Source organism: Staurois parvus, unplaced genomic scaffold (genome assembly GCF_062004578.1).
Source record: "Staurois parvus isolate SC_StPar_1 unplaced genomic scaffold, SC_StPar_1.0 ptg000051l, whole genome shotgun sequence".
Classification (NCBI taxonomy): Eukaryota; Metazoa; Chordata; class Amphibia; order Anura; family Ranidae; genus Staurois; species Staurois parvus.
This window is the reverse complement of record NW_028317847.1, coordinates 3749203-3775048: the sequence shown is the minus strand read 5'-3', so window position 1 is coordinate 3775048 and position 25846 is coordinate 3749203. Positions and strand designations below refer to the sequence as shown.

Genomic DNA, 25846 nt, shown 5'->3' with positions numbered 1-25846 from the left:
CTCCTCCATGCCTCGTATCAGTTTGGTTGCCCTTCTCTGTACTTTCTCCAGTTCCCCAATGTTCTTTTTGTGAATTGGTGCCCAAAACTGAACTGCATATTCCAGATGAGGTCTTACTAATGATTTGTACCGGGGGAAATGATATCTCTCTCTATGGAGTCTATACCTCTTTTAATACAAGAGAGGATTTTGCTCGCTGTAGAAACCGCAGCTAGGCATTGCATGCCATTATTAAGCTTGTGATCTACCAGAACCCCCAGATCCTTCTCCACCATTGACCCCCCCAGTTGTACTCCCCTAAACATTTATTCCAAAACAATTATGTCCAATACAAGTCAGTGCGTCCTCTAGCAGTTACTATTCAGTGTACCATATGAAAATTGAAACGAAAAAGCTAATCCTTACATCAAGAAAAAAAAAATGTAATGTAAAGAATTTAAAAAAGAAAAAAATCTAGCAAAAAGTATCATATGATAAGCTGCTTCCATTTCAGAATCATTTCCAAAATCTCAAAACACATTAAAAAAAAGAAAAATCAGAATGCACTCTTTGTCACTATGACAACTGTTATAAAAAAGTTGCTTAATTAAACATATAAAAACAGCCACTGACAGAGAACAAAGAACACGCAGAATGCGTAATTGAAGAGTTCGGCACAGATTCAGTTGGAAAAACGCAAAATTATTTAATTAATTATCGATAGACGCTGCCTGAACAATTGGCAAACAATCGGGCAGGGATGCAGCCAAAAAAAAAAAAAGATTTAATGAATTCCTCAATGCAGAGAAACAGACATGGGAGATTAATGGTCACTGGACAAATTACGGCGAAGGACGGATCTGCGGGGCGCATGAAGGATGGAGCGCTGATCTCATTTTCCTTTAGGCGAAGTCGGCATGGAGGATTTTGGCAGGAGTGAAGAATTCCCTGAGGCACCTGGCACTGAAAAGACAGCTTTACAGCCTGTGGGCCGTGGAACGCACAAACCAACAAAGCAACAGTTGTTTGTTAATGCGGAATGTTCCCCTATGGATGGCCGGTGTAGAGGGGATGGATTCAGCCTCAGCTGCTCTGCAGACTTTGCTGCTAAACTACAAAAACTGCATTTACTGCAGGAGGACTGGTTTATAAACAGCAATGACTGGCACAGAAGACACCGTCGTAGGTCTGGCTCCCAAATATGAGTCTGCCCAACATTTCTCATGGGAACAAGTCGATCTGAAGAAAAGAAAATGGCGAACGGTGTATATCAGAAAATGAAAGTGGCATTAAACCCAAAACCAAAAACATATTATATTGCAGCTTACCAATTCTTAGATGTGAGGGCTGCATTTGTTTCTTTTTTTTTAGACTTTTTTTTCTAAAAAAAAAAAACTCAGACATGGAATTTGAACAAAGCATAGCCCTCTATGATGTGAACTCGTCTCAATTCAGAGCACTAAGTGTCATTTCTGTCTGCTACCTTTTTCCTCTGCTATCAGCATGAGACACTTCTGACAAGTTTTCCTGACACCAGGAGAAAAAAAGGTGACAGGGGAAGGAGCTTCAGCACACAGCCTGTGATGGATGGCCTCAGCTCTGTTCCTGTGTGAATTGGGGGGGGGGGTCCCTTACCTCCAATCAGCTTTTACAGCTCTCCTCAATGAGATCTGCAGAGTGCAATTTCAGCTCTCTGTTCTCTGACAGCTCAGACAAGCTGTATAAATTCTGGACTTTAAATGGATGTAGAGACAAGAAGACTGCAGATTAACAGGTACAACTTATGAGGGAGAATTTATTTCATCTTCATTTATCACCTGAGGCCAGTTACACTGGGTATATATAAGTGTTTACAAGTACTTTAATTTTCACCTGGTGATCCTGCCAGTAAGTCTGTTATTTTTCAACTTCCTTTAACAGACCAAGCTGTCCAGCAAAAGGGGCAGTTAGAGAGTTGGGACAAGCCATTTACCACTGTCAGGGGCACTTATAATGGTCAGCTTTTATTTATTTAGGTAAAAAATATATGCCAAAAGAAAAAAAATGGTTGCTGTAACTGCTTATAAAGTGTTAGATTTTAGTCAAGTGTGGTCTGCTTAAAGTGTTACTAAACCCACATCAGTAAAATCAGTCTGTTTATGCAGTAAAGCATGCTTGTTATACTCACTGTGAAACCTAAGGGGTTAATCCTCCATATTATGTAAAAATGCTGTTTGATCCTGTCTCCTCTGATCTTCCCCTTCTTGCACTATCCCCGATCCATCTGCTGATAGTACAGAGGCCTAGGAGACACTTTGCACATGCTCAGTTTGGTGTGTATTGCTAGAGAGTGTTTTTTTCTTTGGGAGGGTGCATGTGATCAGCACATGGCCTATCAGCACTGTCCAGACAGAGGGTCAGAGGTTATGCAGCCTAATAGGACAGTCAAAGCTGAATGAAAACTCCTCCTACAAGCTTTAACTAGTGCTCAGCTGGACACTGATAGAAGTCACAAGACTGCTATATACTGCTGATCAGAAAAGGTGTTTATATTTGCTAAAATAATTGCATTTCCATGTTCTGGGTACTGTGGGAGACCAGATATAGTGAAAGCAGGGTCCTGGGTTTAGTAACACTTTAATAGCTTGTTTTGTCCAAGGGTGAGGAGAAACAGTTCAACTTACCTGATCCTCCACTCCCCTTGCAGATAGTGCTCCCCCACGCTCCAGCAGTGGACCGTCCCTCGGTATCATGACGTCCAATGCAGTGCTATGGATGCTGCTTTTGTATTGGTGATGTCAGGATCCTAAACCATTGGAGCCCGGGAGAGAAGATGCTCCAGTAATCAGTCTAGTTGCGAGGAGGAGCGGAAGATCATGTAAGTAAATCTTCTTATGTTACCTTAGACCAAAACAATTAATTAACCCTTGCAGGGCACAGCCCTACTGCAAGAGGTGATTTTGAGTTTCCTGGAGTTGGGCTTTATCAAATACGGTTTCAGGTTTGCAGCAGAATTAAATACCAAAAAAGAGGTGTGTGTTTGTATATGTGTCTGGAGGCACTAGGGATGCGGGTCTGGAAAGCAAAGGGTGACAGTACAAAAAAGTATGCGTATATGGAAGAAGTGCCAGACCAAATCTACTTATGTTGACTGCTGATGCAGACATTGCTGGTCAGGAATCCTACTCCAGCTATCAGTTCCCCTGCACAACCTTGATGAAGGGGGAGTTCTTTGACCACCGAAACGCGTTGGCCATCTTTTAACATAACATCACTTAATTAATTTGGATTCTTATCTTTTGGTCTGGCTCTCCTTTCATATACAGTGCCTTGAAAAAGTATTCATACCCCTTGATATTTTCCACATTTCGTCATGTTACAACCAAAAATGTAAATGTATTTTATTGGGATTTTATGTGATAGACCAACACAATGATAAATGGTTGGTCTATCACATAAAATCCCAATAAAATACTTTTACATTTTTGGTTGTAACATGACAAAATGTGGAAAATTTTAAGGGGTATGAATACTTTTTCAAGGCCCTGTCTGCACACTTTTTCCAAGTAACCTGCTGCAGTACCCACAGTAGAGAGGCCTTGCCTGTTGTGAGCAGCCTAACCTGAGCCACTGAGCTCTTCAAATGTTTTTTGCCATCTCACTACCTTGTTTGAACTCATATCAAAGTCCCAGCACCTCTTGGATGGATTTTGTTCATTGGAGTACAAAAAAGTATGGTTTCCACAAGTTTAAAGAATATGTAAACCCAACATTTAATATTCCTGATATGTGTTTGCTGTACCATGTACTTGTATGAAAAAATATCCTGTTCTCTTTGTATTCATTCTTTTGTGTGAAATCCCTGGTGTTCCTGCCAATCCATCTTCTTTCCAGATGGAAAAACTGACTACAATAAGCATGAGAGCACAGCATGATCAGTTCTGCAGCCGTGCTGCAACTCAGTCTGCTTTCCTCCAATGATCAAACTTGTGCTGACACTCCTCCCCTACATAGCCATTCACTGGGAAGAACAGTTGTCAGGAATGGACTCAGCACTGGTGGTGGGACTCACCTGCCGTGTGGGCTGCAGTACCAGGGCTGACCAGCAGGTGCTCTCAGCAGCCAGAAGCTCACTCCTGTAGTCAGCCAACACCTGGGCTGATTGCAGGAGGTGTATTTAAGGAATGACCAGGCCTGTGATCAGGGCCTTGGTGTATGTTTCCCATGAGCCCCTGTACCTGGTATCCTGTGTTCCTGCCTTGTTGCTGACCCTGCTGTGATCCTGACCTCTGCTGACCGTCTCCTGTTGAACCCCTGGCTTGCCTGACCATCCTTCTGCCTGATCCTCGGTACCGCACTGACCGCTACCTGCTGAACCTGGCTTGTGACCCCGACCATTCTCTGCTTGCTCCTCCTGTACCACACTGCCCGCACGATACCGACCTGGCCTGTCTGACTACGCTTACTTCACCCGACGATCCATCCCGCACGGATCACCTCTAGTAAGTCTGCCTGCCTCTTCCCATCAGACTCTGTTCCTGCACTCCCCTGCCAGTACTCTCTACCACAGCCGGACGCACTCAGGGGTAGCGACCTGGTTCCAGTCTGCACCAAGTCCATCCCCACCATCAGGGGCCCTGGTGAATAGCAGGCTGGGACTTAGACCCTGCGCCCTGAGGAAATCCGTGCTGTGGGCTCGGCCTGCCTGACCGCTCCACCTCTCCAGCCCTGACTGCACTGGTACCTATTAATTTAAGGTTTATTGCACCTGGTTGTACATATTTATGTTTGTGTTGTCTTTAATAAATTATATTGTGTTACATGCTATACCTGAAGTCTGTGTTTCCCTGTGTCGGTCCACACACCTCTGGTCATACCTGGAGCCCTGATACCAGTGTACTGCTATTTCTCCTCCCTCACCTCTTTATACAGCTGAGAACAAAAGGTATGTGATCACTTTTAAAAAAAGGGGTAAAGGTATTTATGTTTTTTATAACTATACACTTTTTATTTCTATTTTATTGAATGGGATATTTAACATGGCGAGGGTTTACATATAATTTAAATAAAGTGGGTTTATTTTACATACATAGTTTAGCGGAGTGTTTTGCTTTATGAACTCATGCATCATGTTTATAGTCTATGATTTCATGTAAGGAATTTGCTATGTTAATCTATCGTACATATTTTCTTGTATTTATTTGTGCTCATCTCATAAAGACACAGAAGGCCCAACATGTCCAAGCAGATTATCACTAATTAACGTTGTCCCCATGAGTACCCCCTACCAGAGTGACCTTTGTTATAATCCATCCACAAATCTCTCCTAGAATTACTGGTGATCTGCATAATTCATTCTTTTGAAAAAGATGTTCCTCAAGTTTGTCATCAATAAGGTTAAAGGCCCACTCAAGACAACAAGTAAAATCAATAAATAAAATGCTAATGTTCTCCAGGAAATCAACTCAACTAGAGAGCTCTTAAATTGACTTTTATCCAAATTCTTTTTAGCTAGATTTAAAAGCTTTTTTATATGGCAACTCTTCAGGACTGTAGCCTCTGCTCACATGACATTTAACGTTGTGCAACCTTCTTAATGAACTGCAGAGAGTGTTGCAGAGACCAGATAACCATGGCGAGCATCTTCACTAAAAACTAGAGTTGATCCTAATCAGTACCCACTTGATTGAGTCCACCATGAAGATGTCACTGTACCAGACCAACTATAAGCAGCTGAGACATTCCAGACCCCACAGCCACCACCTTGCATATGTGCACCTGCAGGACAGGAAATGAACCAGCCACTTATGTTTGGCCCAGAAAAGGTGACAGCTTCCTGATGGGCTAGCTCAGGTGGGTTTGGACTAGGATCCCAACATGCCTGAGTTCATCCCTACTAAAAACCTCACTGTGATTACCAACAATGAGTTTAGTAGCTTGATCAATAAAAAAAGTTAATGTAGCTGCAGATCAGTCAGGGGGCCCATGCTGACCTGTGTCCATGGCCAGAAGCACCTACAATGGACATATAAGTATCAGAACTGGACCACAAAGCAATGGAAGAAAGTGACCTGGTCTGATGAATCTCATCTTCTTCTGGAAGAGATGACACCAGGAAACAGTATGGAAAGAAGGCAAGCCAGCAGAGGTAGTGTGATGCTTTAGGCAATGTTTTGCTGAGATACCTTGGGTCCTGCCATTCATGTGGATGTTACTTGACACGTACCACCTACCTAAACATTGTTGGTGACCAAGTACACCCATTCATAGAAATAGTGTTCCCTGATGGCAGTGGCCTCTTTCAGCAGGATAATGCACCCTGTCGCACTGCAAAAATGGTTCAAGAATGGTTTGAGGAACACAACAAGTCTGAGGTGTTGCCTCTAAATTCTCCAGATCTCAATTCAATTCAGTATTTGTGAGATGTGCTAGAAAAACAAGTCCAATCCATGGAGGTCCAACCTTGCAACCTACAGGACCTAAAGGATCTGCTACTGATGGTTTGGTGTCAGAAACCACATTATACCTTCAGCATATCTTTAGAGGTCTCATGGAGATCATGCATGAATGGGTCAAGTCTATTTGTGTGGCAAAAGATGGATGGATATATGTTATGGTTGATCGGTGTAAACTAAAAGCAAAAGCTATTTTTTTTATTTTGAAGGGCTTGGGTAGTATTCTAAACCACCTTCATGGACCCCAAACTGCGGACTTTCACTACAGCCCACATCCAAACCATCACAAACCAACAATTAGGGCGGGAGGGAGTGACGTTCATCTGATGACTTCTGATCTCTGACTAGACCTTCCTAATTCTTCCCTACAGACTATCCTCCCATGCTCCTCACCATCAGCCTGCTTTTTTTGGATAATCTAGCAAGTGCCAATACTTTCTTCTTTCTTTTAAAAACATTTATCTCCATGCTGCCTGGTTCCCATCCCACCAAGTCATGTATGCTCTGCACTTAATTTACTTCTTTCTTTTCGGGACGCCTTTCTGAGTTTTGTGCTAAAGTCTCCCATACATGGACTGAAATTAGATCGGTTCAGCAGGGGCCGGCCAGAATTCGATTCATATATGGGCAGGTTGAATGTGCCTAAGAAGATCCAACGATCAACTTGAGTACAACCATCCAGTTGGGTTTTTTACTTTCAATTACAGCTGGAGGCAGTAATCATGGCTAGCAATAATCATTGTGTTCTGTCAGCAAGGAAGGCTCCCTGCCCCCCCCCCATCTGCAGAATACAATAGCGCTGCAGGAGGAATTCTCACATCAACACTGACTGTGTCTATGGAAGAATTGAGTGATTTCCTTTCCTTCCACCTATAGTGGAAAGAAAGACAATCAAGTCATCTATAGGCTGCTCAAGTTTATCTCAGCTTCAATTCTGACACTGATGTCAATTGTTACTTTACACAGAAAGGTTTCTTCACAGTAAGAGCTGTGAAAATGTGGAATAGCCTCCCCTAAAAGTTGGTTCTGGCCAGCTCAGTGGATTGCTTTAAAAAGTCCTGGATTCTTTCTTAGATACACAGAATATAACTGGATACTAACATTTACAGGTAAAGTTGATCCAGGGAATATCCAATTGCCTCTCGGGGGATCAGGAAGGATTTTTTTTCCCCTGCAGGAGCAAATTGGATCATGCTTTGCTGGGTTTTTTGCTTTCCTCTGGACCAACTGTGGGTGTAGGATTATAACTTTTTTTTTTTTTAATGGTTGAACCGGATGGACTTTTGTCTTTTTTTCAGCCAAACTAACTATGTAACGTCCTTTAGATCTAAAATCCAGGTCAGCAGCTAAAAACACAAATAAAATATATATATGGAATCTGGTTTTCCTGAAATAAAGATTGTTCTGAGATTTAGGCTAGGTTCACACCTATGCAGTTTGCGTTTGATCTGTTTCTGCATCAAAAACTCATCAAAATTGCACTACGTGCATTTCTGTAGCTGTCTCCACTGAAGTCTATAGAACCAAGAATGCAACGTTTTGCGTTTAAAAAAGTCCCTGACCATTTCCAAAAAATGCACCAGGTAAAAACGCGGAGATGTGAACCTGACCCATAGGAAATCATGCCAAATGGACTGTAGTGCGTTTCTGCAAAACACTGCAGAAAACGCATAGGTGTGAACCTAGACTAACACAGTTCTGCCACACAGCCCTGTCTGGCAGGGCGGGGGGCCAGAGTTCCATACCACATTTACAAGTCTTGTCTCTCCTGACTGGTCAGTGAAAGGAGAAGCAGCACAGAAATTAGATCATCTTTCTGTCACTTTGTTCTCTCTTCCTATCAGCATGTTCCTTGTTAGCACATGAGCACTGCAGCACAACCGATTGGCTCCTTGTAATGCTTCTCCCTCCCCCAGCCCAAACTCTGCTGTACTGGGAATTATAAGATGTTGATAACAAGTGAACTTCAGGAACATAAACTGCATGCATTCTAAAAACACATGACTTGCTAATGAATTAATATGAATTCATTTAATATTTATTAACTTCATTGATCTCTGCCTGTTATATCTGTGCAGATTTGGACTTTAAAGCTTGTTTATTTGCACATATTTTGAATGCTGTATACATGGGAAAAAAAGTCCTAGTAAATGATTGACTAAGGTATAGAAAGTATATTTCCAGGCCTGCCGGGGTCATAAATGAATCTTCTGAACACAGTAAACCCAAATGGTCCATAAATCACAGCTGATATAAAAATAAAATCAATTAACGTTCGGAAGCAGACTTTTATTTCTGCTAGTTTATAGTCATAAAATATGGCCACTTACCTAATGCGACATAATGCTCCAGTGACAGATCATCTAATTACATCATATTCATCACTTTGTAATCCTCAAGAAAGCCTACATAATTTCAATTGATCTCTGAGGCTCTGGAGTATTCTAAATGACACAATAAAGTAATATGCTGCCAATTTCATTTATTGTTATGAAGTACAGTGTAGACGCTAAATGAAAAATAGTCCATACATATTGATATTGACAGCACAGTAACTGTGAAGGGTCACTGTCCAAACCAAACCTTTATTGGATAAGTGCACTTCCATACCTCATTGGTTATCTAACCAAGTAAAGACATAAAAAAGGTTTACAAACATAGCTACCATTTCATTTTCTTTTTATGAGATGTGGTATCGAAGACTTTGAACCATCTTCCAAAAGCAAGGACAATCTAAGGAATTATTTAAAGAGACACTATGAGGTTGATTTTCTAAAACTGGAGAGTGCAATATCTGGTGAAGCTGTGCATGGTGGCCAATCAGATTCTACCCTCATCTTCTTCATTTAAGCTTTGACTATAAAAAAAAAAATAGACACAGATTGATTTTTATGCAGAGTTGAACCCAAATTTGCATGCTTCAATTTAAATAAAGCAATTCCTGTGACAGTGCCTCCTGATAGCCTATACCTAAGAAAGCTATACTAAATTATCCATGTCTCTTTGCCACCTCCCCAATCTGTCTTAGTCCATACTCTGTTACACTTATGGAACAGGACTTCCAGGTATGGGAGAGCAAAAAAGAGAAGAACAAGAGGTGCCAGTCTAAGTGCAGTAATTACCCATATCTAAGAAAAATATATTTGAAATATATTTAAAAAATATTCTTCCCAAATATGTTGCCAGCCATGTATTTGAAATACTAAAATTTTGGCCATATTCAATATATTTAAAAAAAAAAATTATATATATTTATATATATATATATATATATATATATATACACACACACATATATATATATATATATATATATATATACACACATATACATATATATACACATATATATTATATATATATATATATATATACACACATATACACATATACAGTGGGGATCGAAAGTTTGGGCACCCCAGCTAAAAATTTGTATTAATGTGCATAAAGAAGCCAAGGAAAGATGGAAAAATCTCCAAAAGGCATCAAATTACAGATTAGACATTCTTAAATTATGTCAACAAAAGTTAGATTTTATTTCCATCATTTACACTTTCAAAATAACAGAAAACAAAAAAATGGCGTCTGCAAACGTTTGGGCACCCTGCAAAATTTATTGCATGCACTGCCCCCTTTGCAAAGCTGAGACCTGCCAGTGTCATGGATTGTTCTCAGTCATCATCTGGGAAGACCAGGTTATGTCAATCTCAAAGGTTTTAAATGCCCAGACTCATCTGACCTTGCCCCAACAATCAGCACCATGGGTTCTTCTAAGCGGTTGTCTAGAAAACTGAAACTGAAAATAGTTGACGCTCACAAAGCTGGAGAAGGCTATAAGAAGATAGCAAAGCGTTTTCAGATGTCAATATCCTCTGTTCGGAATGTAATTAAGAAATGGCAGTCATCAGGAACAGTGGAAGTTAAAGCAAGATCTGGAAGACCAAGAAAAATATCAGACAGAACAGCTTGCAGGATTGTGAGAAAAACAATTCAAAACCCACGCTTGACTGCACGATCCCTCCAGAAAGATCTGGCAGACACTGGAATTGTGGTACACTATTCCACTATAAAGAGATACTTGTACAAATATGGTCTTCATGAAAGAGTCATCAGAAGAAAACCTCTTCTACGTCCTAACCACAAAAATCATCGTTTGAACTTTGCAGATTAACATATAGACAAGGCTGATGCATTTTGGAAACAAGTTCTGTGGACCGATGAGGTTCAAATTGAACTTTTTGGCCGGAATGAGCAAAGGTACGTTTGGAGAAGAAGGGCACAGAATTTAATAAAAAGAACCTCTGTTCAACTGTTAAGCATGGGGTTGGATCAATCATGCTTTGGGGTTGTGTTGCAGCCAGTGGCACAGGGAACATCTCACGTGTAGAAGGAAAAATGGATTCAATAAAATTTCAGCAAATTTTGGATGTTAACTTGATGCCATCTGTGAAAAAGCTGAAGTTAAAGAGAGGATGGCTTCTACAAATGGATAATGATCCTAAACACACCTCGAAATCCACGGGGGATTACATCAAGAGGCGTAAACTGAAGGTTTTGCCATGGCCTTCACAATCTCCTGACCTCAACATAATTGAAAATCTATGGATAGACCCTAAAAGAGCAGTGCGTGACAGACAGCCCAGAAATCTCAAAGAACTGGAAGACTTTTGCAAGGAAGAATGGGCAAAGATACCTCAAACAAGAATTGAAAGACTCTTGGCTGGCTACAAAAAGCGTTTACAAGCTGTGATACTTGCCAAAGGGGGCAGTACAAGATATTAACTCTGCAGGGTGCCCAAACTTTTGCAGACGCCATTTTTTTGTTTTCTGTTATTTTGAAAGTGTAAATGATGGAAATAAAATCTAACTTTTGTTGACATATTATAAGAATGTCTAATCTGTAATTTGATGCCTTTTGGAGATTTTTCCATCTTTCCTTGGCTTCTTTATGCACATTAATACAAATTTTTAGCTGGGGTGCCCAAATTTTCGATCCCCACTGTATATATATATACACACACATACATATCTACATATACACATATATATATATATATATATATATATATATACACACACACATATACATACTGTATGTTGCAATGCGTTTTTATTACAAAATATATGTAAAATATTTTTAAACGTACATTTCAAATATACTGTATGTCTTTAAAAAATACAAATCTACATTTTTGGAATGCATTTACAAATATATGTAAAAATATATGTTAAAATGACTTTTTTATATGTTAAAAAAAATCAGAAAAATATATTTAAAAAATATATGTTTTTAAATATATATTTTTTAAATATATTCTTCAGATTTTTTTTAACATATAAAAAAAGTCATTTTAACATATAGTTTTACATATATTTGTAAATGCATTCCAAAAATGTAGATTTGTATTTTTACAGACACACAGTATATTTCAAAAGTATTTTTAAAAATATTTTTCACATATTTTGTAATATAAACACATTCAACATACAGTATATATATATTTATTGAAATATATTTTGAATATATTGAATATGGCCAAAATTGGAGCATTTCAAATATATGTCAAATATATGTCAATATATTTGGGAAGAATATTTTTAAAATATATTTTTCTTCCATGTGGGTAGATGCTGTATTTAATAATATAGGATTAAAAACACTCACAAGAGGCATTGCTGTCTGGACTAAGAAGAGCCCATGCTGACCAGCGTGGAATGCACTGGCGCAAGTGACGTCACCAGAAGAGGCGGAGGGCTGTATGTGGTACAGAAGATACCAGGAACAGGGGCGGACTGACAACTCATGGGGCCCCTGGGCAATAGGGGATAATGGGGCCCCTGTTTCCTTGCCCACACTCAAATCACACCCAAAAAAGCCTATAAAAGGTACCAGGGGCATCTCATGTGGCCCCCTACTGATCCTGGGCCCTCGGGCAGTACCCGAGTGCCCGAATGGTCAGTCCACCCCTGAGAACACAGGCAAAGGACACAGGCGATGCTCTTGGAGCCTCTAGCTCCTTCTACAGGCCTGATTGTAAAATACACGTCGTGGAACAACAATACTCAGCAAAAATTAAAGGGGCAGTGAAGTAGTGATGCTGAACAAAAACTCATCTATTGAGACAATATATAAAGATGGGGGAAATATATGAAAAGGAATATATAAAAGGAGATACATATATAATAAATTAATAAATTGATCATGTATATAAAAAAAATATATAAAATATAATAATGAGATCCAAAAATAATATTAACAATAATAAAGGTCGGACCACATTAGCGTCTAGATGAAGAATGTACAACATGGATAGAGTTACAACATTAAATGATTTACAGTAAGAACTGCCTAATTATAAAGGGAATAGGTATTAATACAAAGAAATTAGGCAGCTCTTACTATAATTCATTCTAACATTTTATATTTTATGTTTTATTTATATACATGATTAATTTATATATATATCCTTTTATATATTCCTTTTTTTATTTATTTAGCAAAAAAAACCCCATTGGTGATTAAATACAACCAAAATAAAGGTCTATTTGTGTAAAAAAAATGCTAAAAATTTCATATGGGTGCATGCAGTCATGCAAATGTGTGACAGCGCTCACAGCTTAAAATTGGCCCAGGCATGAAGGTGGTGAAACTGCCCAGTATGGAAGAGGTTAAAGTGGTTCCATAGCCTATTGCAGTGATGGCGAACCTTTTTGAGCCCGAGTGCCCAAAACTGCAACACAAACCAACTTTTTTATTTCAAAGTGCCAACACTGCAATTAACCACTTGCCTACCTGGACGCACTGACAGACGGCACTGATCGGTGGCACTGCTGGGCATCATTGATGGGTCGCACTGATGGGCAGCACTGATGGGCGACACTGCTGGGCACTGACAGGTGGCACTGCTGGGCAGCACTGACAGGTGGCACTGCTGGGCAGCACTGACAGGCGACACTGCTGGGCACTGATGGGTGACACTGCTGGGCACTGATGGATGGCACTGCTGGGCATCATTGATGGGTGGCACTGATGGGCAGCACTGATGGGCGATACTGCTGGGCACTGACATGTGGCACTGCTGGGCAGCACTGACAGGTGGCACTGCTGGGCAGCACTGACAGGCGACACTGCTGGGCACTGATGGATGGCACTGCTGGGCATCATTGATGGATGGCACTGATGGGCAGCACTGATGGGCGACACTGCTGGGCACTGACAGGCGACACTGCTGGGCACTGACAGGCGACACTGCAAGCAGTTAATCTCACCTCTGGCAGCGTCGGTGTGGCTTCCAACCCAGCAGCTCATTCCCATCCACTCTGAACACGTTGCCCCTGGCCCCGGAGCAGTGTGGGAGCAGTGTGGGAGCCTCTTCCTCTCTTCCGCGCCAATCCCCGGGTACATCACCCCTGGTGCCAGAGCCGCATTGGAGCCGTTTCCTCTCGTCCACGCCCACCCTGGCCCCAAAGACTTGTGGGAAATGTAGTTTGATGGGGGTCCAGTGTGGACGAGATCTGGATGGCCGGTCCATGCGCGCTCATCATGCTCTTCTTCCTGGCGTGCCCACTGAGATGGCTCTGCGTGCCAGCTCTGGCACGCGTGCCATAGGTTCGCCATCACTGGCCTATTGCATTCCCTGCATTAAGGTGTAAAATGTCCCAGTAGCAGAATCGCCCCCTCACCTCCCTATATACTTACAGGAGTCCTCACACAATCCCGCACTGTGCCCATCTTTAGCAGCTCTCTGCGCTCTTAAGGGCTTTGTTGAGGCAGCGGGAGCCACTGGCTCCTGCTGCTGTCAATCAAATCCTGTGAGCAAAGAGTGGAGGGTGGGGCCGAGCCACATTGTGTGTGTCTATAGATGCACACAGCCTGGTTTGGGAGCGAGACGTTACATCTGCCCCTATAGCAAGTGGCTTGCTATCGTGACAGACACAGAAGAGAAGGAGCCAAGAGTGCCAGCAGGGGACCCCAGTTGCTCCAGATCTTAGTAAATGAGGTAAAGCTCCACTTTGCAAAGAATACCCAATCATGTGCAAGGAAAATAAAAAAAACTACATTTTTGCTTGCACATGGATGTTGAGAGTCAGCAGCAGAGGCGGACTGACAACTCATGGGGCCCCCGGGCAATAGGGGATCATGGGGCCCCTGTGTCCTTATCCAAGGGCATCTCATGGGGCCCCCTACTGACACGGGCCCTTGGGCAGTGCCCGAGTTTCCAAATGGTCAGTTCGCCCCTGGTCAGCAGAGACTTCTGCTTATTTACTAAGCTCTGGAGCAACTGCAGTTTGCAAAGTGCACAGTCTATTTGCCTTTAGTAAATCAACCCCTTGGACTGTCATTATTTGAGCAGCACTGAGCTCCACGGAAGTGAAAAGGAAGAAAAGGAAGGACCTGTGATGTCACCGCACCAGTCAGAACACTGAAAGGAAAAAATACTAAAGAACGAAGGGGCATTTCAGAGAGGAGACGGGGCAAGGGAGTGTCTAGAGTTCGGCTTTAAACCTGGCAGTCTAAGCACTGCTGTATAGTTGATTAAAGCAGGGTCACATAAGATATGATTCAGCTACACTTAATAATTCTATAAAATAATTTGTCCAGCTTTATCGCTGATGTAGTTCTGCAAAGTTTAATTCCCAAGTGCTACATATTTTTTGCATTTCATTTACACTGGGAAATCTGTAGGATGTCATACAACATTTGTCAACCATTTTGGCAATAACATGGTGTGGGCAGATTTCTGCCATTGAAAGGCTGTATCGCACCCCTCCAGCCTATGTCTTAGAATAACAAGGAGGTGAAGCCTCCATCAATCAAGATGTAAGATCCCATTCCCCCCATCCCCTTCCTTATTGTGTTTAGCTGGTTAGTGGGCATGGAGGAGGAGGAGGAAGGGAGTGGGCTGTCATTTACCACTGTGTATACACCTACATGTGCAACTCTATAGTCACATGGGCGGCTCAGGTGTGATAGGTAGGAAATGCTCAGGGTAGAAACTCACTGAAAACTGAGCATGTGCAGCAGCTGCCAACACTACTCTGCCAAATCCCTAACTGCATTGGGGACATGGACAAAATAGGGAGATAGAGAACAGCAGGATCAACAAATGTTTTTGCAGAATACAGAAGATGATTCTCATAGTGACTGAGTGAGTATGAACAGCTTGTAATACAGCATTTCTTGATATTTTTTTTATGATGTGGATTTAATGGTACTTTAATGTGTTAAACTAAAAACCACAGAGGGCTTAATACTACTTTAAGCATTTTCTTTGCAGGAGTGCTTGTTTTTTTCTTTTAAAAATAGCGATGGCCACTTTAAATGTCATAGAACAAATATTTCATTCAAATCTTTGAATTTTAATAGCCATCTAATAGATATGTACAGAGGACAGGAACTAGTGAGTGATCGTAAGTGCTAGTTTTTGTACATGACATAACTTACATCTTACTTTTTCCTAAAGTTAAATGTTACATACTGAAAATAAATAGTAGTTATACATTAGAAATGTGAAAACATGTCATGTATCAGTTAGTAAAGGTTGTGTTAACTTTTTATTTCGCTTAGAAAATCAGTGAAATGTGTAATTTGACTATTTTACCAAATATAATAACTGTTATTATGTTTTATAACCAACATGTTTGTTCTCACATCTTGGAGAGCCTCAAATGAATATTTTACTGCTATCTATTAGTATGTAACAATCACACACACCATACCTCTTGGCACAATAAAAAGTTGCTTTACTGTCAAAGACTTTGCTTTAAAAATAAAATGATTAGAAGACTTTTTATGTCCAGTTAGGGTGACAACAGTAAGTTACTAAAACCACTAAACACAGTATTTGGCCCTGGTGCCCAACCTACAGCTCTCTGGCACTATCTGGAAGTCCATCGGAGCACCTGTGGGCATTAGTCTGTGTTTTTCCTACTTTGATGCTCACTGGTTTCTAGTAGTTAATTGGATTAGTTTTTTAGTTTTTGTTACATTATTTTACTTTTTTATGTTTTCTATCCCTATTACCTTTCTGTGTTTTTCATGGATCTTGCTAAATGAAGTATCAAATGTGGGACACGTAACTTTTAAGGAGACTGTATGGAGCACACATGTGGGAGCACTGAGCAGTAAAGGAGCTCTAATAGCAATGATCTTCAGCAGTCTCATACAGTATAATGTGGTTCCAATCTGTGACTGTCTTCTGAAGCATGTCTCCAGTCTCCAACAACTATAGCACATTCATAGTCTCTGTGCATCTCCTGCAGCATGGGTGAAGTTTCTAACCATGACCAACAGCATTTGTGCAGTCTCTGACAATCTTCCGCAGCACGTGTGCAGTCTCTGGCCATTTCCTGCGCACATGTGCAGTCTCTGACCATCCCAAACAGCACGTGTGCAGTCTCTGACCATCCTACAGCACGTGTGCAGTCTCTGACCATCCCCTGCAGCACGTGTGCAGTCTCTGACCACCCCCTGCAGCATGTGTGCAGTCTTGGACCTTCCCCTGCAGCACGTGTGCAGTCTTGGACGATCCCCTGCAGCACGTGTGTGGTCTCGGACCATCCCCTGCAGCACGTGTGCAGTGTCTGACCATCCCCTGCAGCATGTGTGCAGTGTCTGACCATCCCCTGCAGCATGTGTGCAGTCTCTGGCCAACCCCCACAGCATGTGTGCAGTCTCTGACCAACCCCCACAGCATGTGTGCAGTCTCTGACCAACCCCCACAGCATGTGTGCAGTCTCGGACCATCCCCTACAGCACATGTACAGTCTCGGACCATCCCCTACAGCACGTGTGCAGTCTCGGACCATCCCCTGCAGCACGTATACAGTCTCGGACCATCCCCTGCAGCACGTTTACAGTCTCGGGCCATCCCCTGCAGCACGTGTGCAGTCTCGTACCATCCCTGCGGCATGTGTGCAGTCTCTGACCAACCCCCACAGCATGTGTGCAGTCTCGGACCATCCCCTACAGCACGTGTGCAGTCTCGGACCATCCCCTGCAGCACGTGTGCAGTCTCGGACCATCCCCTGCAGCACATGTACAGTCTCAGGCCATCCCCTGCAGCACGTGTGCAGTCTCGTACCATCCCCTGCGGCATGTGTGCAGTCTCTGACCAACCCCTGCAGCATGTGTGCAATGTTTGACCATCTTGTATAGCATGTTTAAAACTGCAGTGAATGACCCAGCAGGTGAATAAGTGGTGGATAGGTACTCTGAACATTCATTCCTTAATAAATACAGCCCCAGATAAACGTACTATTTACCACAGCAATGGATGAGGTGACAATAGACAGAGAAAAATTCAACAGACAAACTGATTGAGATGACACTTCAGTGGGCAGAATGTGATGGCTTCTCAAACCATCCATCTTATTTGACAAATCTATGGACAAAGCCCTGCCTACAGTATGACACAGCAGCAAAGGAAAAAAATAAAGAAACGGCAGTTCTGGTTAATAAGTATAACAGCCTCCATAGGACCAGAACTACATTCATGCTGTCAGATTTCCTGGACAGATATTGAAGTGTGACAGCTATGAACACAGCTGTCCCCGAAGACGCTAAACGCTTCTAACAGAAATTTTCTCTGCAGGAACTTGATCTAATTATTTCAACGCTATCCGTAGATCTGTGCCTTATATATTTATCTATGGTTTAATGGCTGCGCTTTCCACTTCGGCAGCATCAAAGAGCTGCGTGTGTATTGTGGCAGATCTAACAAATGAGACACAACAAACAGCCAAAGAAGAAAGAAAACAGGTCTCAAAATGTTAAAAAAAAAAGTACTGGATGAAGAACAATAAAAAACATGAAAATTGCAATAGTAGTTTTATATGGCAGACTAAAAGTATTTTACAGAGCACAGAAATTGTAAAACCATTAATTTAGGAAACTGCATAGGTTTGAATTGCCATTTTTCAAATAAGCCCAATGGTGGAATCTCTCTCAGTGAAGTAAGGAGTGAGATCCACAGTGTAAGAGTAAGGCTAGGTTCACACCTGTACTGCTGTGTGGGCCACAATTTTCACGAGCACGAGAGCCTATTCGTTTGAATGGGCTGCCGTCTGCGGGACACAGGAAAGAAGTCCCTTCACTATTTTTGAAATTGCAGCCCACACAGGAACCATGGTTCCTAGTACAGTTGTGATTTCCAGTGCTAGCGGCATGCCATTAGGATGAATGGCACCCACCCATGGGGCCTACAGTTCTCTGTGTGGGTGGATGTGGCTGCCAGTATTTGTAGGGGTCCTGCAGCAGCACCACCCACATAGATGTGAACCTAGCCTAGGAAGACTCATGCACCATATTGCCAGAATATCAGAACATTGGGAAATGTACACTACATGCCCAAAGTCTATGAACCATAATACCTTTTCTTCTCTAGCATGACTGTGTCCCTGTGCTCTATAAAGACATGGCTTGATGAGTTGTGTTTGAAAAAAGAGGCCTACACCTTAACCATACTGAAAACCTTTGAGAAAAATTTGAACACTGATTGTAAGCTAGATCTTCTCTTCCAACATTAGTATTCAACCTAACAAATGCTCTTTGGGCTGAATGGGAACAGATCTTCTCAAACTCCAAAAATTTGTGAAAAGCCTTTTGCCAGAAGAGTGAAGGCTGTTATAGCTACAAGTCTATAGTGATGGGGGGCAACTCCATAGAAAATGTCATGGTTATCGAATGGGATGCCCAACGTGCTCCTATAGGTGTGATAGTCAGGGGTCCAAAAACGTTTGGCCACATAATGTACTGAGTCAGCATCAGCTAAAACATTTTAGGAATTTTCAGGAACTATCCAAGGCAAAATTCAGGCTATTCTGAAAGCAACCTATATAGGTACTAGTTAAAATTCTAGACCATATAGAGTAAACAAGGCATTTATTTGTGTGTCTGGAGCCATGTGCACACAGTCTATGTTAGTAAATTGAGATGCAGTAGCTGTATGGACCTACTTGCACATCCAAGTTTGACAGGTACACAGGGTCCCCTTGGTAGCCCAACTAAGTGTATTTCTCTTTCAAAATCCTCACAGGAAAGAGGATGATTCATTTCTTTCCTGACAGGATCCCTTAAATAGTTTCAGTGGAGCTTAGCTCAAGGTATTTGCTGGCTACGGGAAGAAAGAGAGTCATGGGAGACCACATCATCTTGGGACTGACATGTGTCCTTTCTGACTCTCCCCTGGAGGTATTCACCCGAAGCTGGTCACAGGAGATATTCTAACACACTGACAGAGATTTGTTATAGTTGAATGAAGGATTGAGAAGATGTTGACTACTTTATTGGAACTGTGACTGCTATAATAAAATTGTGTTGGACCAAGCCTCTGGCTGCTTCAAGTTTCAGAAGTGGATTCCAGTAACCTTTCTGCTAAGAGTTGGGAAAGCACCCTGTTAGGCTAACCTGCACAGAGCATCCCTTAGCAACTCCCACTTGGTGAAGAATCCTGGTGTAACTAACCGTATTGTAAACCTGGTCTAGCTAGGAGCCAGAGCCAGTGGTGGATAGGCAGAGAGAGGTGCTGCCCTGGAACCACAAGAAACCTTCAAGCTTGAAGTATATGGTATCCCTAGCACAGAGACACAGGGTTGTCAAGAGAGTCCAGGAACATGGTGAGTGGGTTTGCAGTTTGGCCCCATCTCAGTGGCATACCATGCGTGTGTTTGGCAAGCAGATGCGTAAATCTGTGAGGGCTACTCATGCCCAGTGATTGAACCTGGGTGGACAATGTGGCGGACCCCATAGGGCAAGTAGTGGATGCTTCTGGTGCAAACAGGTGGCCCCACCCACATGCACATTAAACAAAATGCATAACTAAACACACAGTAAGGTGTAAACCCAGCCTAGGAGTGAGAACAGTCTTAAAGTCAACCTGTGCTTTGGACAACAACATGGTAACTTTGATTCCCCAATCCAACAACACACATATATGTTCTCTTCCTCTGCTACCCCACTGCACCGTTCAGACAATGGAACAAGGAGAAGCTGCACTGACACAGAGCTACAAACTCTTCGTTCATGACAGCACTAGTGCCTGGTGGTGACCAGCCCAGCACAATCATATGAACGGGTTCAAATCATTCTCATTCATACCCAGAAATTCCCGGTGTATCTCTCCACTCCAGGATGCTGTTAATGTATGTAATATAGGATGTATTTTCAAATATATTTGCTTTGATATGTGATTCTTTTTACATAATAATGTATAAACATTTATAGACAAAATCTCCCTGGAAGGCAATGGTGACATAGCCCTTCCAGGAGGCAGCGGTGAGGCCTTGGCTACATCACCCGTGCCCCAATAGACCAGGAAGTGGGAACACATCCAATGAAAATAACAGCAAAAATAATTAATTTAACAAATGACTGTAAGATGATAGATATCAGCTTTCAAAGATGCAAGCTAGTATGATTTGTAATGAAAGGGGGGCAAGTCTTTAAACTTTTATCCATGAATCAGCTCGTAATTTATTCTCACCCATCCATCATGCCTTGGTTGAAAAGCAGATTTTCTTTTTTTTTTTTTTCTTTTTTTTTATTTATAAATAAAAAAACACCTTTTTTTGTTCTAATGACACATGGTGGCTGAATAGAACAGGTAACAGTGGGAGCTCTGTGCACTTTCGTCACAGCCGTACCTCCTCGGGGACCATGTGACATACAGGGATAATGAACCGCTTGCTGTGCTTAAGAGGTGTTATCTACCAATCTGACATTTGAACAGCGCATAAAAGTTCAGAGTAATTATCAAATATCACCTTCATACCATACAGCAAAATAAAATGGGGGACACCCCAGTCTCCACGGATCACAGCAGCAAATGACAGTTAACACCAAGTAACAGTTAATAACAAACACACACAAATCTTCCTACCTCAAACTCTTCAGCTTCGATCAGTAGCTTGGCGGTTGTGATACGGGATTCATAAGGTGGGAAAACAGCCTGCAGGAGGAAGACATGTTTACTACGATATTGGAAGAGTGAAACTCCAATTGTGTGTACAATTTTGGGTTGCAGTATAATTACAGTATATTACAGATTTAATTTTCCTCAATCTGATCATTTCACCACTTGCTCTATATATATATATATCATCATCATCTTTTTCACATAGGAATTTTCTTTTTTTTTTTTTTTTTAAATATAAAATGGGCAAAATCCTGAAAATGAACATGACATCTTTCCCATCACAATTTCATAGAATGGCTTGTCTCCTAAACTTTTCGTTGCCAGAGCACTTTTTTGCGTTTTCTGTCCACTTTTAAAAAATCATTTTAGGCCTGAAGATTAGTTAAAACCCACAAACACTATATATTTCTTTGAAAGTAGTTTACATTTTTTTATCAAGTGAAATTTTTCAGTTAAAAAAAATACACTAAAGTTCATTTTAGGGGACACAAATACAATACCTATTTTTTTGGTAAAATATAATAGCTGTTAACGTTGCACCACATAAATACATACTTAACACATCAAGTTTTAAAATTGTGCGCACCCACAAAAAGACAACAAACTTCGATACCCTAGATTTTCCACAGGTGATGCTTTAAAATCTCCTACAGGTCATCATTTTAAAATGAATCATAAATATTGGTCATAGAGTTATTGCTCGCTCTCTGGCATTCGCAGTGATATGTCAGTGATATATATATATATATATATATATATATATATATATAAAATCATCATCTTTTTCACATAGGAATTTTCTTTTTTTTTTTTTTTTCATAATATAAAATGGGCCATCCTGAAAATGAACATGACAACTTTCTTATCACAATTTCATAGAATGGCTTGTCTTCTAAATCTTTCATTGCCAGAGCACTTTTTGCATTTTCTGCCCACTTTTAAAAAATCATTTTAGGCCTGAAGATTAGTTAAAACCCACAAACACTATATATTTTTTTGAAAATAGTTTAAATTTTTTTATCAAGTGAAAATTTTCAGTTAAACAAAATACACTAAAGTTCATTTTAGGGGACACAAATTCAATGCTTATTTTTTTGGTAAAATATAATAGATGTTAACGTTGCACCACATAAATACATACTTAACATGTCAAGCTTTAAAATTGTGCGCACCCACAAAAAGACAACAAATTTCGGTACCCTAGATTTTCCACAGGTGATGCTTTAAAAGCTCCTACAGGTCATCATTTTAAAACGAATCATAAATATTGGTCATAGAATTATTGCTCGCTCTCTGGCATGTGCAGTGATATGTCACTTGTGTAGCAGCCAGCAACGTTTTTTGTATGTAGGCACACCCAACAGGTATTTTACGTTCATGCGTGTGCATTCATGGTGGCGGGCTCAAAATTATTTTAGGGGGAAGTTTCTGGGTGCTTGGGTGTGCTTCTATTTTTTGGCCCTTTTTTGATATTTATGACAAGCAGGATGGATAAAAATCAATTATTTTTTTTTAAAAATCAAAAAAAAATCAGATTTTTTTTATTTAAATCGGATTTTTTTTATTTAAATCGGATTTCTTTGAATAAAATGCTTTTTGAGGAAAATATATTACCATCCAAAGGTTATTCCATCATGAAATAAAGATTAGTTTTTTAATTATGTAGAATAAGGCTGTATATGTTTAATTCTTTTTGGTAAATAAATTCCATGAATCCATTCACAGTGTCATGCTCTTCCAGAGGTTTTTGTAAGATTATTGGGCAGTTTCTCTGCCTACAAGATATTATCACAGATGCTTGGTTTACTTTTGCAGTTCTCAAAACTGAATTTGACTCAGCGGAGATCACATGCCTCTTCTTCACAGCAAAAATGTTATAACATGAACAGAGTTAAGAAAAAGACCTTCATCCTAACTTCTACAAACCTATGAATACAGAATCAACCCCTTCAGTGCTAAGTTTCAAGAAGTTCAGTGAATAGAATAGAAACAATATTTTTCTGATTGTTTGGAGTGGAATAGATCTGCACAAGAAGAATGTGAAACTAAGTGTGAGGAGGAAGGGGCTGACAGTCTAAGTTTCTTAAAATATAGAGATTTTGTTTAGCCAAATTAGTTAACAAACATGGATGTTTAAGCAAATACCATATGCTGGAATGTTATTGTTTCAGTTGAATAAATCTATTTAAATTGTTATTATTAAGGTAATGATTATTTTTCTCCTTCCTAAGTACAACAGAAAAGTTGTCCAAATACGAATGATTAACCTATTAAACTGGGGATAAAAAAAACTAATATGAAAAGTTGTTATTCTAAAAATCTTCATCTACTTGCATATTAAAGTTATACCAGCAAGAATTAGTCTTTATGTAGAAAACTAGGATTTAAATCAAGCCTTACTGACTAGTGATTTAAATCGTGATTTTAATCAGTTTGATTTAAATCAAATCCACCCTGATGACAAGTCCTCTTTAATCAAGGTTCTTTTAGCTGGGTACAAACACTGCTAAGACACCAATTGCAAGGCTTCTGACAAAGCATTCTGAATGTGAAGAGGTAGGGGGACCCTTACAAGTCTCCAAAATCTTAAAATAAAATGGCATTAGAACATGTAGAAGAAAGATTTAAGAAGGTTCAGTAAAACTGCTGTGATACCCACAGACTGCATCATATACTATATGTCATCTATGATTGTCTCCATAGATCCATATTAGGTATTGAAATTTGTTTTCATTATGTTTCCTGTTTGCAAGGACAGCGAGGTGCCTGTGTTTGGGAATTTTTCTTCTACCTCACAAGCAGGGGTTCTCAGATCACCAGATTACTCATAAAAGAGTGGATTGGCTATTACGGCAGTGCCTGGATGGAAATGCCCCAAGCAGGCGGGCAATGCTCTTTGTATGCAGTTCATGATTTCGTTTCAGTTGCACGGCAGTGTACCTTTGAAAGAGAATGCAAAAAAAGCAATTTCTAAAGCCAGAAATAAAAAGGAAAAGAGGCAGGGAGTAGAATTTAACTCCCCAGTGTTCATAAATCTTACACACTGATGAAGCTTAAGCAGCCTGAAAAATGATACGTTTCTGCTGACAGCATTTTTTTCAGTGCGCATTTAACTTTTAAAGTTTATATTTATCATGCATAATGCTGTACTTCTTACTGCGGAATATATTAACAATATACAGTACACTGGGCCCATCTGCCTCATTTACGAATGAAGAACTGCTCTCCCATTACATCCAGTCAGTTTTTCCCTGTTCCTTTACAACAGGGGTGCTCAACCGCCCCCAAAACCGCAAATGTAAATGAGCCCTTACTGTTCTGAGCCCCCTATAAGGCTGCTTTCACACTGATGAGCTGCGGTCATCAGAAAAGAACTGTCAAAAATCTTGCGGAACAAGGTAATGGAACTTTATAAAGATGGAAAAGGACATAAAAATATTTCTGTTATCATTATGATTTAAAAAGGAGCCAAACAACTATTTGATAATAAATGGCTTCATATGATCATCATCCTTCAATAAAAGAGCATTTTTTGGCACGATCAGTCATATTTTCAATATTAATGGCAAAATTTCACAATTTCTGCCAGGGTATCTAAACTTTTGAGCACAACTGTATTTATATATATATATATATATATATATATATATATATATATATATATATATACAGTATATATATACAGTTGTGTTTAAAATAATAGCAGTGTGTGAATAAAGTGAATAAAGCTCAAAATCCTTCTAATAGCTTTTATTTCCATACACACAAATGCATTGGGAACACTACACATTCTATTCCAAATCAAAACATGAAGAAAAATATATCAAATTTGTGTTGTTCCTCTAAACAAATTGAAGAAAAGTGAATATTAAACTGTTCAAAAAAAATAGCAGTGTTTGTATTCTTCTTTACAAACTCAAACATTCACTATATAAACTGAAAAATGTTTGAAGATTTTGCTTTCCTTTGAATCACTTAATGAATATTTGGTTGTAGTCGCACTGTTTCTGAGAACTGCTGTACATCTGTGTTGCATGGAGTCACCCAACTTCTGGCACCTGTAATCAGGTATTCCAGCCCAGGATGATTGGACGACATTCCACAGTTCTTCTCTATTTCTTGGTTTTGCCTCAGAAACTGTATTTTTGATGTCACCCCACAAGTTTTCTATAGGATTAAGATCCGGGGATTGGACTGGCCAAGTATTCTGATGTATTCAAACTGATCCATGATCCCTGGTATGCGATAAATAGGCCCAACACCGTAGTATGAGAAACATCCCCATATCATGATGCTTGCACCACCATGCTTCACTGTCTTCACAGTGTACTGTGGCTTGAATTCAGTGTTTGGGGGTCGTCTGACAAACTGTCTCCGGCCACTAGACCCAAAAAGAACAATCTTACTTTCATCAGTCCACAAAATGTTGCGCCATTCCTCTTTAGGCCAGTCAATGTGCTCTTTGGCAAATTGTAACCTCTTCAGCACGTCTTTTTTTCAACAGTGGGACTTTGCGGG

The 25846-nt window shown here is 40.4% G+C and overlaps 1 protein-coding gene and 1 long non-coding RNA gene across 2 annotated transcripts in view; one reads left to right on the top strand and one right to left on the bottom strand.

Moving 5' to 3' along the window:
* Positions 1 to 25846, bottom strand: part of LOC149470197 (uncharacterized) — a 693606-nt gene that overhangs the window by 487262 nt on the left and 180498 nt on the right. Inside the window, 1 exon segment of the mRNA XM_089666341.1 lies at positions 21293 to 21361. Within this exon segment, the coding sequence (XP_089522467.1) occupies positions 21293 to 21361 (69 nt within the window).
* Positions 3470 to 25846, top strand: part of LOC149470200 (uncharacterized) — a 35936-nt gene continuing 13559 nt past the window's right edge. Inside the window, exon 1 of the long non-coding RNA XR_016310083.1 lies at positions 3470 to 4903. This is a non-coding gene — a long non-coding RNA (uncharacterized LOC149470200). The remainder of the gene's footprint in view (positions 4904 to 25846) is intronic.